Source organism: Pundamilia nyererei, unplaced genomic scaffold, assembly GCF_000239375.1.
Source record: "Pundamilia nyererei isolate P.nyererei 1_Seehausen unplaced genomic scaffold, PunNye1.0 scaffold00190, whole genome shotgun sequence".
Taxonomy (NCBI): domain Eukaryota; kingdom Metazoa; phylum Chordata; class Actinopteri; order Cichliformes; family Cichlidae; genus Pundamilia; species Pundamilia nyererei.
Genome location: NW_005187591.1, coordinates 1062771 through 1076193, shown reverse-complemented (window position 1 = coordinate 1076193; position 13423 = coordinate 1062771). Strand labels below are relative to the sequence as shown.

Sequence of the window (13423 nt, the reverse complement as noted above, 5' to 3'; positions counted from 1 at the left end):
TGAAAGTTGGACCTCAACTACTAAGGATGATTTTTAATGAATTTTTGAAATTTCCATAATTGTAGTGTATTGGCTGTATTGAATTGCATATAACTGTCCTTTAATTTTTGAGGAATTTTACAGTAAATCTGGATGAAACCTGGCGCACAGGTACAGTAGGTGTCCCAGAGAAGGAATGTGTTGAAAGTTGGACCTCAACTACTAAGGATGAATTTTAATGAATTTTTGAAATTTCCATAATTGTATTGACTGTATTGGGCTGTTCCATTGTAATTTGTGTGCGCGCGTGCGCGTGTGACTGTTCGCCCGCGCACGTGTGCACGGGTCTAGGCTTTCAATCAGGATATAAAGCGAAAAGGCGCTACCGTAAAGACTGGTATAAAAGCGCAAGGAAATTTATGCGGCGGAGAAGAAGCAGCTGGCTTGACCGCGGCTCACAAGTGACCGCTCACTTTACCGCGGTGAATAAGCTGTATAAGCTCAGTGGGAGGAACCCAATTATCCTGTACCTATTTCTCATTCCATGCACACCCAAGTCAGCATTGAACTGCATAACGTAACAGAGGACGCGTGTTGCATAAGGGCAGAGAAAATGGGTAGCTGATTTTATCGATCATCGGCCACCACTGTCCCGTTTTCGTAAGACTTAAAAAAAACACAAAAACAAGAAAAAAAATGCAGTCAGCGGTTACACATGGCAACTTGTGCCAGGAAACTGTTAATAAACTCCAAAAACCAGTTACAACTCCCTTAATCAATGCCTATGTAATATGACAGATCGGGAGCGAACCCAATGGGCGCGTGGGTGGGCGGGATTTATATGGAGAATCAGCCAATCTGAACCAGGAAGCCACAGACCATCCCAACAGCTGCGAGTAGAAGAGCCTCACCGCGTTCGGTGTAGCTATTGTGGCTTATTTCAGCCTGTTGTAAGCAATACATTAGTCATTTAGACGTGATTAGAAATGCTGTTAAATGTTACTGGTAGATGCTCGTGCTTTATGTTAAAAATAGGCAACTTGTGGAGCTAAGTCACGCGTTGACGTTAAACGTTCTCTGCGAAACTTTTGCAGAGTTGAAAAAAAGGAAACAAAATTGCCAAAATGGAGAGTCACGAACGGGCAGCGGCAGTGGGCGACGGCGTGCTCGACTTCTCACGCTTGGGTTTGAACACTCTGAGCGTTGACAGTATCACCGACAGAAGGAAAAGAGACACCAAACAACTCTACCTGAACTACAACCGACTAGGCTCGCTGCCGTCGTCGGTCACCCTGTTCTTCAACCTCGAGTTTCTGGACATTAGCAACAACGGACTTTCGTTCATCTGTGAGGACATTATGCGCCTGACCAAGCTGAAAACACTTATAGCCAAGAACAACCGCTTGGACGAGTTCTCGCTGCCCAAGGAGTTCGGCTCTCTGCAGCTGGAGGTGCTGAACTTTAGCGGGAACCGATTCGAGGAGATCCCGCTTCAGTGTACCAAACTGCTGCGCTTGCAGTCGCTTTCACTCGGAGGAAACAGATTGAAAAGTATACCTGCAGAGATAGAAAACTTAACCAGGTAAGGTAACCGCACAAAACGGCCGAAAAGTCAATATATGAGTGACGTTTCAGTCCAGCGCTGAGGTAATGGATTACGTATAGTGTCCAATCTGCATATCTTTGCTTGAGGCAATCGACTATATTGCATACGATATAATCTGACCAACTGATAATTGAGGGGGTGGAGAGGAATCAATCTTTTATTTCTCTCCAGTAAAGCCCTCTGAATATTACATGTATTGGTCACTACATAGGTTTTTTTTACGACTTCCCTTTTGGTTAAATTTAACAATGTAATTAGCTATGGTCGTTGCTATGGTTATCTGCTGCAGAGACGGGCCAGCCTTTGGGCCCCTCGGCCCGAGCTAAACCCACCACCAACGACACACTTCAACGCTGCTAATACTAACTATATATTGTCCACGCTTCGTCTCGGCACAATACATCTGGCACAACTGTTATAATGGGTAACTATTGTGCTTGTTAAATAAATAAATAAAATATAAATAAATAAAAGAAACCAGCAGACAATAAGTTTTTTAAACTAGTTAGCTGTTATTTAGGCATAGACCTATTAAAAAAAATTTATTTGCATAGCAATGCAATTGTTAAAACAGACGATATTAACTAACTTAAATAGAAACTTGCTAACTTAGTAGTTGGTTACCAGTGATAATGCCTATGGTTTTAATGCAAAGTCGCATCTAGTAAAGTCTAAGCTTGCATCTGTTTGAATCACTGTTAGTGAGTCATAATGATAAATAACTAAGATAAAGGAAGCATACCATTATCTTGCTTTTTTTGTTTGTTTGTTTGTTTGCTTGTTTTTTGTTTGTTTGTTTTGTTTTTTCCTGTTTTGTTCATACATCCTTGTTTTTGTTTGTTTTTGTTTTTTTTTTTTAATCTCAGATATACTTATTGCAATCTGTTTGCAGTTACTTAGTGTGGATAAACACTGTCCTAACTCTGACAATGAAAATTATTATCCCAGTAGCATTAAGTTGTCAAACATTCACTTTCTCTTGTATGATTACACAATTAAAAATATACATTCATCAACCTGTCTTATGTGACATTTTCAGGGCTTAGACTGTTTATGACTTGGCCTGGCTCTGCTCAGCCAGTCAGCAACAATATCTGAATATAGCCAACTAAATCTCACCTGTCAGGCGACTAAAATATTACTGCTAAGATCTGCAATTTGTTTCCTGATGTTTCTTAACTTATTGGACGCTAAACATGTTAAAATGCATAAATCCATAAGTTGGTGATTAATGAAATATCTTAGTAAAAATTACTTTTTCCTGCTGTTCTTTATGTTATGGAATTTCACATACATTTTAAAATTAAAATGTATGTGAAATTCCATATTAATTTCATATATAAATTGTTGAAATAATATATCATTTTTAATTTTTCTGCAAGTATTTTGAACCAATTTTTTCTTTTTTTTTTAAAAAAAAGAAGAAAAGTAGATGCTGTTTCTGGGGAATATATTAGGATATGTGAGTATTGGGCCCAGCAGTACTCGCAGTACTCCTTGTGCCATATCGAATGGGATCTTTCGACTGGTTGCTAGGGAAATGTATTTCTCTACTGGTTGGTTGTGGTTGCTGGCTCTCGCTGGGTGAAATCCGATTGTAAGAAGGTTCTTCACTAGAAATATCCTACTAATTGCTTTGGTTGCTTGCATATTGCAACAGTTGCTTGTAGATTTTCATGTTTGTCTGCAAACATTTGTTAATTACTAGCCGAGCAACGGAACAACTTGAAAAGGTATGACAAAAACTGGAAATGGAAGAGGTTTGTCTTTTACAGTAAAAGTTTTGCTCCAGCTGTGCAGCCAAAAATTTCAGAAGAAGTTTTTGGAGAAAAGTCTTTCACTTCCATTCAAACTGACTGCAGTAGCTACCAAAGAAACTATGAGGGTTTTGCCAACAGGGGGAATACACTTTTCCCAGTGACAGGTGATTGCACGGGGTCGCAGGCTTGCTTTCCTATTTTCACAGCAACTGCCATCAACCTCCTGCAACCACTTGAAGCTGCTGGTTGCCAAATGGTGTTTAGGGCTGTCTGACTGTGGCTGTATTCGATTGGAGTGTATGGGAAAATGTCCCTTAACCCTGACAAATTTGCTGGTGAATTTATTGACTCAGTCGCTCATTTTGGTTTCATGTTGAATAAGACACTAACTCTATTTTGTAAGTTTTGATTATTCAGTTTCAGAAAGGAGGTTTGCGGCACTGTTGAAGACATTGTTGGCAGAAAATGCAGAAAGTGAGCAGTTGAATAAATTCACGAGCAAGAACGTGGTTTTTATAACCAAGCTCAAAAGTTCACTGAGATCAGAGGAGCTGATTTCAAAATAAAAGCGAACAGCTCAAGTCTGTTCACAACTTTTTCAGCCTGGTTGTTTTGCGGTTTTCTGTTAAATGGGGCAAAGCAGGGTAAGGACTTCTTATCTTGAACTGCTGACAGGTACAAGTGTCACAGTGACCGAATGCTGGGCCAAAGATCAAACCTAATCGTTTTATCAACGCGTACAAAATACTGCAGCTCAGAGGCAACAGATTTAATTATTTAAATTTAATTATAAGACACATACTGGCAGGAAGTATTTAGACTTTTTTTTTTTTTTTTACAGTAAGCCTTTTATATGTGGACAGTACAGTATTGTATTCACCATTTTTCCTTGAAAACTGCTCAACATTGAATTGCATTTTCCAAATTCAACTACACATTCTCACATGGATCGAAGTCTGGGCTCTGACTGTGGCTGTTCCTGGAGGTGCTTATTGAGCAGAATGGATATGGTGGGCTTAATTGTTAATATTCTTGCATACTCACTTAAAATAACTTAATGACACAATAAAAGAAACTCCACACTGCTAAGCTTCCCTCAGTTTGTTGCACGGCTGTCTTTCGAAACTCATTACTTCGATGATGTGGAAGTAGGATCGTTACAATGTTACAAAGCCCTTTTCAGGTGATGCCAGTTAAATGGAAAGTAGTAGATGTCTGAAGATGTGTTCAGACCAAATGAGAGTTCAAAATATTTCATCTTCAGATGACAACCAGAAATGGTGGACAAACATACTTAAACTGTTTCTGGGCAGCCTGAGACCTATGATTCAACTTCTCTTTTATGTAGAAAAAAAAAAGGGGGGGGGTCTTGGAGAATATTGAACAAATATAAGTGAATATTTGAGGACTTTGAAAAAACCCAAACAGTTGACTTTGTTTGCACAAAGGGGAAACTTGGCTTCACATTTGATGTGAACATATCATAAAAGGGATATTTTATAGACGAGCCACCTAATTGCTGCAAAAAGACAGTATATACTTTTTTTCTTTATTATCAGGACTAATAAAGTGTGTGTGTGTGTGTGTGTGGACATTTACGTTCTTGTCTCAGCTTTAATGCTGCATCAGCTGAAGCACCCTGGCAACAGTTGTGCACGCAAAGAGATTCCTTTTGGTTATGTGTCCTATAGCACCTGATAAGGGTTCATTAAGTCTCTTTGCAATGTAGGAAAGTTACTGTCCACTTGCTATCATAATCATTGATAAGCACACTTTGATTACACACTGGTGATCTTTGTTTCCAAAAAGCTCAGTGATTGTTACAGCACAGGTTTAAAGGCCGTCTCCTGATCTAATTGATTACGTCATACAAACTCATCTGTGTTCACTATCACTGTATGTTAAGTTTTTCTTGTTCTTCAAAAATAATCCCTCATGCTGCAAAATGACTTGTAACTCTACACATTTTTCTGCCTGAGTAATTTTCAGTTTGTCCTTGTTGACCTAGTTGCCTGTAGTCCGTCCTCGCTGACCCTGTGAGTTTGTGAGCCTCATTCACACAGAGCTGGTTCGCACTGTGTTTTATTGAACATGAAAGGAAAATCCAGTGCCCAGTATATGAACCAGGAGGTCCTGGATCACAGAGACAACACTGATTGGTCAGGGATGAGAAAGATGGAATGCATCTGAAAAAATCCTGAAGCACACTGGATGGTGCTTGTATGCGAAAACTGTCACTGCAGCCAAATCTGTTATCCTAATAAAGGTTTCAACTACATTAATATGGTTTTTGTTTTTTTTTGTGTTTTTTTTTTTTTTAATCTAAACTTATGCTGCATTTCTGTCTTTTAAAGTCAAAGCATCTACTGTGAATTAAGACTGTTTGATCCTCTGGACATTGTTTTTGAATTGAAATGCAAGAAGTGACTTCCATTAAAATGTGTGTACAAGATTAGAGCCTGCCTGATATGGGATTTTTAAGGCAATACTAATGGTTAATATTGGCTAACCAATAAATCAGTCAGGCTTTATATAATATCTCTGATATATATTATAGACTATATAAAGGGGAAAAAAGTCAAGCTAGTATTCTTTGACTATATTTCCCAAAAATGGTTAATCTAAAGGGGGGGACTTGAGTCACTTTTCATTCCAAGCTCCTTAGATTACTGCGATGTGGATGAGTGAGAACCTACAAAGACAATTGACCTGATACAACTCCATAAGATTTGTGACAGACTTTGGGGGGATTAATTGTAGAGTCTACAAAATGGACATTTAGTCATATTGCCAATAAACTAATACAAAAAAATAACTGGTGAATTATCTAGGCTAGCAGTGAATGAATGTGTCGTGCTGTGGTGTTTCAGGGGTGCAAGCAGAAGAAGACAAAGTACATGTAACCACATGAACCAGCTTTATAACCTTTAAGGACGCGCTGAACTTGATTAGCTGATAAACCTTGCATATCAGCTAGATACCTGTAAGACGGGGAGAGGTGCTATACTAACAAGTTTCTTTAGGTTTATCCTTCCCATGACCCAAACATTAGTCTCAGCAAGCGATCTTGTAGGATGGCTGGTCATTGTGCAAGTTATCACTAACACTGCTGTGATCAAATGACAGTTTATAAAATATAGCAGCGGGCTATAACAAAACTATGCATGGATGATGATGTACCATGAGTCAGTTCATGATATGTGTCTTTGAAATTGTCAGTAGTTTTGTTTCACGGTGTTGGTGTGGGCAGTGAGCAGACCCTGAATGTCTCCGTTCTTTTCAAAGAGAGGCTCAGCCACCAAGGACAGGATAATGGCTTCATGTCTCGCAGTCGCTGTGTCATCAGTTCCTGCAGGCAGATGGCCTGACAGCTTACTTTTGCTGACCAGCCACCCATAGCTCTCTCATGTCTCTCTTTGATGCCATCCCCTCACCCCCACCCACTCGTGTTCTTGATACCTATAATAACTCAGCATGGTGTTTGTTTTTGTTTTGTTTTGTTTGTTTTTTTTGTTGTTGTTTTTTTTATTTAATTTTTTTGCCTAGCAACAAGCATGTATGTCTGTTTTCCTCAATGTAAATGTCATCATCTCAGAATTTATTTCATGTCCTTGTTTTGTTTTTTATTTAAATCAACATATTTTGTAAGCAAAGTTTCATATTTGGTGACAAACCTGAATTCTGACCATGAAAAGGTGGAGCTTCAGCGCCCCCTTGTGGCATACTTTAATGTAACACTTTATTTGTTTATTTAATGAGATGAAATCATCATTGGTGGCTAATACAGTGCTCTTTGTGGTATCTGTGGCCCTCAGCCATCAGCAGGGTTGACAGGAGTCTGAAGCTATGGCTATAAACTCCTATTGTCTATTGTTCCTATAGACAATAGGAGTTTAATTGGGGGAAGAAAAAAAATACCTGCACAGCAGCAATTGTGATGGAAAGTGTAATTTTATTGCATTTAGACTTATTTATTTAAATTTGTCATGGTAAAAATCACAAAGGAGAGAAATGGATGCTCTACAACAGAGCACCATATGAAAGATGGTGCTCTGTGTGATGCACGGAGGAAAAAAATCTTGAGATTGCAAATCAATACCTGTTTTCTTTTGTCATCTGTCAGTTTGGAGATGTTGTACCTGGGCGGAAACCTTATTTCAGCCATTCCTCCTGAAGTAGCGAATCTGCCCTACCTCACCTACTTGGTCCTGTGTGACAACCGCATCCAAAGTGTCCCACCGCAGCTCACCAGGTAATATCAGCACTCTCCAACTATCCTAGCAATCGCCACACACCAGTCTACCTACAGCTTGACTATATGGTCTCCTCAAAGATGCTATCTGAGTTAGAACTGTAATTTATCCTGCATTGATCTGGTAGCTGAACTTTCAAGTAGTCATGATTTTTATCAAAGTGCAAACAAAACTGACAGAGTGCTTATGCATCCGATTCTAGGCTCCACTCTCTGCGATCTTTAAGCCTACACAACAACTTGCTCACTTACCTGCCGAGAGAGATCCTGAGCCTGGTGCACCTGCAGGAGCTCAGTCTTAGAGGCAACCCGCTGGTTGTGCGCTTTGTCAAGGAGATGACCTACGATCCACCCTCATTGCTAGAGCTGGCAGGGCGCACCGTTAAGAGTCGAAATCTTCTGTACTCCCCTTTTGACCTGCCTGCAAACCTGGTGCGTTATCTGGACTTGGCCAGCAAGTGTCCCAACCCCAAGTGTGCCGGTGAGTTGTGCCTAATGATTACATGCCATGTCACCAGTTTCAGTGAACAATAGGTGGGTGAGGCTGCTGTGCTCCAAGCCGGAGCTGTGTGCCTCAGATAATCAGATTGAGGATATCCTCTCTTTGATATACAGATTTAAATGTAGCAAAAGAAATCTCACATGGATTAATTGTACATATGGTGGCCTCCTTATTTGAAACTTATTTTATGAGCATCTATCCATTGTATCAGTATATATGACAGGATAAGGATAAGCGTCATAGCTCCTTTAATTTTATCTTGTGACCTTCCTATGGAAATTCCATATCCCAGGTTGGGAACCACAGTTATGTCACCATGCTCACCACACTTGTGAGGTGCTCACTACAACTGTTGTTCCTCATATTGTATATTATCCATCCATTTTCTTCTGCTTATCTGGGGCTGGGTCACGGGGGCAGCAGCCCAAGCAGAGAATCCCAGACCTCCCTCTCCCCAGCCACCTCCTCCAGCTTATCCGGGGGAACACCAAGGCGTTCCCAGGCCAGCTGAGAGAGAGAATCTCTCCAGCGTGCCCTGGGTCTGCCCCGGGGCCTCCTCCCAGTGGGACATGCCCGTAAAACCGCGCCCAGGGGGCATCCTTGTCAGATGCCCGAACCACTTCAACTGGCTCCTTTCGATGTGGAGGAGCAGCGGCTCTACTCTGAGCCCTTTCCGAATGGCCGAACTTCTCACCCTATCTCTAAGGGAGAGGCCAGCCACCCTTCGGAGGAAACCCATTTCCGCCGCTTGTATTTGCGATCTCGTTCTTTTGGTCACTACCCACAGCTCGTGACCATAGGGTGAGGGTAGGGACGTAGATCGACCGGTAAATTGAGAGCTTCGCTTTTACACTCAGCTCTCTCTTCTCTCCGCATCACCAAATCTGTCTGTCGATCTTTTGCTCCCTTCTCCCATCACTCGTGAACAAGATCCCGAGATGCTTGAACTCCTCCACTTGGGGCAGGAACTTGTCCCTGACCCGGAGTGGGCACTCCACCCTTTTCCGTCTGAGGACTATGGCCTCAGATTTGGAGGTGCTGATTCTCATTCCCACTGCTTCACACTCGGCTGCGAACCGTTCCAAGGCGAGCTGGAGGCCATCGCCTGATGAAGCCGACAGGACCACATCATCTGCAAAAAGCAGAGATGAGATCCTGAGACCACCGAAGTGAAAGCCTTCCACCACTTGGCTACGCCTAGAAATTCTGAACAGAATCTATGACAAAGGGCAGCCCTGGCGGAGCCCATCACCCACCAGAAGAGAGAGAGAGTGTGAGTGAGTGAGTGTGAGTGAGTGAGTGAGTGTGAGTGAGTGAGTGAGTGTGAGTGAGTGTGTGAGTGAGTGTGTGTGTGTGTGTGTGAGTGAGTGTGAGTGAGTGAGTGTGAGAGTTACTGTTACTTAAGCCTGACTGCATTTCCTGTCACTCTTCTTGTTCCAGGTGTGTACTTTGATTCGTGCGTGCGCCAGATCAAATTTGTAGACTTCTGTGGAAAGTACCGGCTACCCCTCATGCACTACCTGTGCTCCCCTGAGTGCACCTCTCCCTGTAGCTCCAACCCGCAGAGCGACGCCGAGTCTGAGGAAGAGAACAGTGTGCCTGCTGACCGCCTTCAGAGAGTGCTTCTGGGATAGTACGACCAAGAGGAACATCTGATCCTCTGTCCAGACAAATCCTTGACAGTTTGCCATTGTTTTTATAACACTAACAAGGACCCTGATTAAGACTTTATTGGACATATTAGTGCTCATACCGCTTCAGCCACTGAAACGCACAAAAAAAAAAGTGAGACAACTTACCTTTTCTTTGACCTAATGTGAAATCTATTCTGTGAATGTTTTCGGTTGGGGTTTTTTTTCTTCTTTTTTTAATCTTTTTTTTTCTTTCTTTTGTTTCATGAAGCGTGTTGTCTCACCATACATCAGTCTATCTAGAGCACATGAAGGAAGGTCCTTCCACACCTGCTTGCCTCATGGTTGAGCACAGGAGGGCAGTAAAACTCTTGTTTGACTGAAGGAGTGAAAGGATTCTTTTTTGTTTTCAGGGCAACATGTTTAGTTGTAATTACAACATTTCATTCTGTGCAGATGCTACAGTGTATTAGTCTGCATTTTCACTTTGAGTATGAGCTCTTTGTCAGCCTTCATCTGACTTTATTTGACCATCAAGCCTGATGTGCCAACCAAGAAAAAGTCAGTGTTTTTTATAGTATGTGAGCAGGAACTTTGAACATTGTTTCAAACTGCGGTACTATAAATATTTTTTGTGGTTTGAGATGGGCTTATACGCACTTTGCTGTGGCCAGTCCCCCAAAATACTAAAGGACCAGTATGTAGGATTTTGATGGGGAGGGTTCACTTTCAGTCATGTGATCAACCCTGGAGGACCAAAAGAAAATTAAACATTGCTGGCCAAAGCTAGATATGCCACATAACTGAGGAAAAGTGCACACCTGTCAATTTTCCAGCTATTTCAAACCACATGTTTAGATCACCCAAATATGAAAAGCAAAGATTTGTGAACCATAAGTTAGATATGTGGCTGTCTAGTCAGCATACTCAATGACAAGGGAGAACTAAACTGTGGTCAAGTTTAAACCATTGTGTGTCATTTCAAATAAATCATCACTGACAACCTGGGTATCTGTGAAGGAGATGACTGAGGACCGAGTCCTCACAGATGGAAAGTAACTGTTAACTATGCCAATAGAATATGTCGTTGCTTTTGAAAGACTGGGGTGTGTCATAGACAATGGTTCACATGGAGTCCTGCACTTTGCGCTTTGTTAGCAGTTGTGAAACAGTTGAGTGTCTGATTATGGGTTGTAATGGCTGTGCAGCATTTTGGCTAAACACAAACCAGATGAACAAAACCTGGTTTTGGCTTTCAACACAGGAGCGGGTCCTCATCCACCAAGCTCCAGTGTTTCTACTTTAGCCCAGAAGAGATGAGCCAAACATTGTCTCTACAGAGGACCTTTCATTAGCAGCCGCTCCAGGTTCCTCAGAGGTGTTGACTTGGTTGTCATGTTGCTAGATCCCACTTAATCCTGCATACTGCCTTCCGAATAGCAAGGTGGCGATCTTTTATCAGTGCTTTTGTCTCAACTGCATGCCACCTTTGGGGGGGGAAGGCTGCGATGGCTTAGTAGTTTTAAATTAACTCATAGTGGTTATGTGGAAGAATGCTTATCCAGGCTGACTCACAGGAAGTGGATGTGGGTTGGGCCAGGGAAAACCATTCACTGTGTTCGCACAAAAACAATAGCTATTGAGCGCAACCCAGTACCAGCCTTTGTGTTTATGTTCAGGGCTGTTAGTTTTCTGTGGGCATAAACATATGAAGATGTATCTGAATAAAACCCACAGTCAGTGATATATGTATGGTTACATATCTGCTGCAACTTTCTGCTTGTGTGGAAAGCTGGGTCATTTTATAATGTCCCAGACAGTTTGTGTCCATTAGTCAGGAGAAGAAATCCAATTTGGCTTCACATTAGACCTTAATGTTAAGAAAACAGAAGAACGTTCTTCTATGTTACAGAAGTTACAGTAGTTACAATTCCTAAGTGCCTTACTAATCAAGACTTCTAACAGCAAAGCTAGTATGAAGAAACTGATATATGCACCCTGAAATGTGAATAATTTAGCTTTATAAAAGTCACTTATCTGATTTCCATACTCATCTGTTTAACAGCAAATATACAAAATAGCCCTTTAAAACAAAATGGATTTATATAAATGTATAAATCCATTTTTAAAAAAATGTTAAAGTGCTACATTTGTAACAAGCTTTGGAATGGACAATGCTTTAACCTCAGATATTGTAAGTAGATGTACAGTAAATAATGACATTAATAAAGACTGATTGTTATATCTTTAAATTGTGTTTGTATTGTGATCTTTTCTGATTGAATTAAAGCCAATGGGAGCAACAACTGGGAGGAATTCTTCAGTTGCTTTAAGTTGCATTTATGTTGTTATACGATTTAAATACAGAGGCTGCTTTTTAAATATCTGGTATCTGTAATATGCGTGTGTGCAAATGATTCGCACAACTATTAGCTGCAACTATAACTAACGTCAATTTAAAAAGTTACATGTTCACAGTTTTAGTCCTGAAAAGGACTGAATTGCATTCCTTTTACATATATTTTTTTTGTATGTGTTGGTCTGAGCAGCAGAATCTCCTCAGATCCACACAGCCTGTGATTACAACTACACTGATTGCTGTTTTAACCCTAATAGAATCAGAGTACTTTTTAATGCTGGTTTAAAAAAAACAAAAACAATATATCCTTACTTTATTAGGTACACCTTATCAATATTGGATTACCTTTTGTTTTCAGAACTGCCTCATTCTTCGTGGCCTATTCTCAACAAGGCACTGGAAACTGTTTCTGCAGATTTATTGACTGAAATTTCCTCCAAAACAATCTGATTTGAGCTTTGTGATATGGTGCTCTATCCTGCTGGGAGTGGCCATCAGAAGATAAGTACACTGCGATCATAAAGAAATAAATTTGGGATGGATCAATGCTTTCATGTTATTTACACCAAGTTCTGAACAAGCATGAGAATATTGCAAACGAAATCAAGACTCATTAAATATAATATTTTTCTAATCTTGTATTGTCAAGTTTTAGTAAGCCTGTGCAAGTTGTAGCCTCTGTTTGCTGATCTTAGCCAACCTGTTGTGGTCTGCGGCCGTACTCCATCTGCTTTAATGTTTGATATTCAACCACTCATTGCATTAGTTGCAATAAGTCTGTTGGCTTCCAAAGAGCTTGAAGCAGTCGAGCTCTGTCATAAACAAGGTATTTTTCCCCAGAGAACTGCTGCTTACTGGGTATTTCTCTTTTTTTGGACCATTTGGACCATTCTCTGTGGAGGAAAATCCCAGGACACCAACAGTTTCTATGCAGTTTCTGGCACCAATAACCATGGCAAAGGCAAAGTCCCTTAAATCTCCTTTCTTCCCTCATGCTGAAGCTCCGTTTGACTGGTCATCTTGAATTGTCTACATGCCTACACTTGCAATGAGCATGTGTACTTATTAAAGTGATCACAGATGAAAAGTAACACTCAGTTCTTCTGATCAGTTACTTGCAGATATTTCCTAATACTGGCCACATGCCTAAATTAAATAAGAACAGGGTTGGATTGGCTTTAGTAGAATCACTGGTTGCTGCTATTATCGGACTAGTAGTAGTGAAACCAAGAAGCTGCATTGTTTTTTATGTTGCACCAAATGCTGTACAGGCACCTCACAGTACCTGTTCATGCTCATGCTGTTTTTTAGTTCAGCGTTCACAGAAATACTCT

General features: G+C 40.8%; 1 protein-coding gene across 1 annotated transcript; it reads left to right on the top strand.

Moving 5' to 3' along the window:
• The first annotated feature begins 865 nt into the window (after positions 1 to 865).
• On the top strand, positions 866 to 11824 carry lrrc58b (leucine rich repeat containing 58b). Its single transcript, XM_005747200.1, has 4 exons — positions 866 to 1561; positions 7469 to 7597; positions 7801 to 8078; positions 9540 to 11824. The coding sequence occupies exons 1-4, from the start codon at positions 1104 to 1106 to the stop codon at positions 9731 to 9733; spliced, it is 1059 nt and encodes a 352-aa protein (XP_005747257.1). The 5' UTR covers positions 866 to 1103; the 3' UTR covers positions 9734 to 11824.
• Positions 11825 to 13423: the final 1599 nt, after the last annotated feature.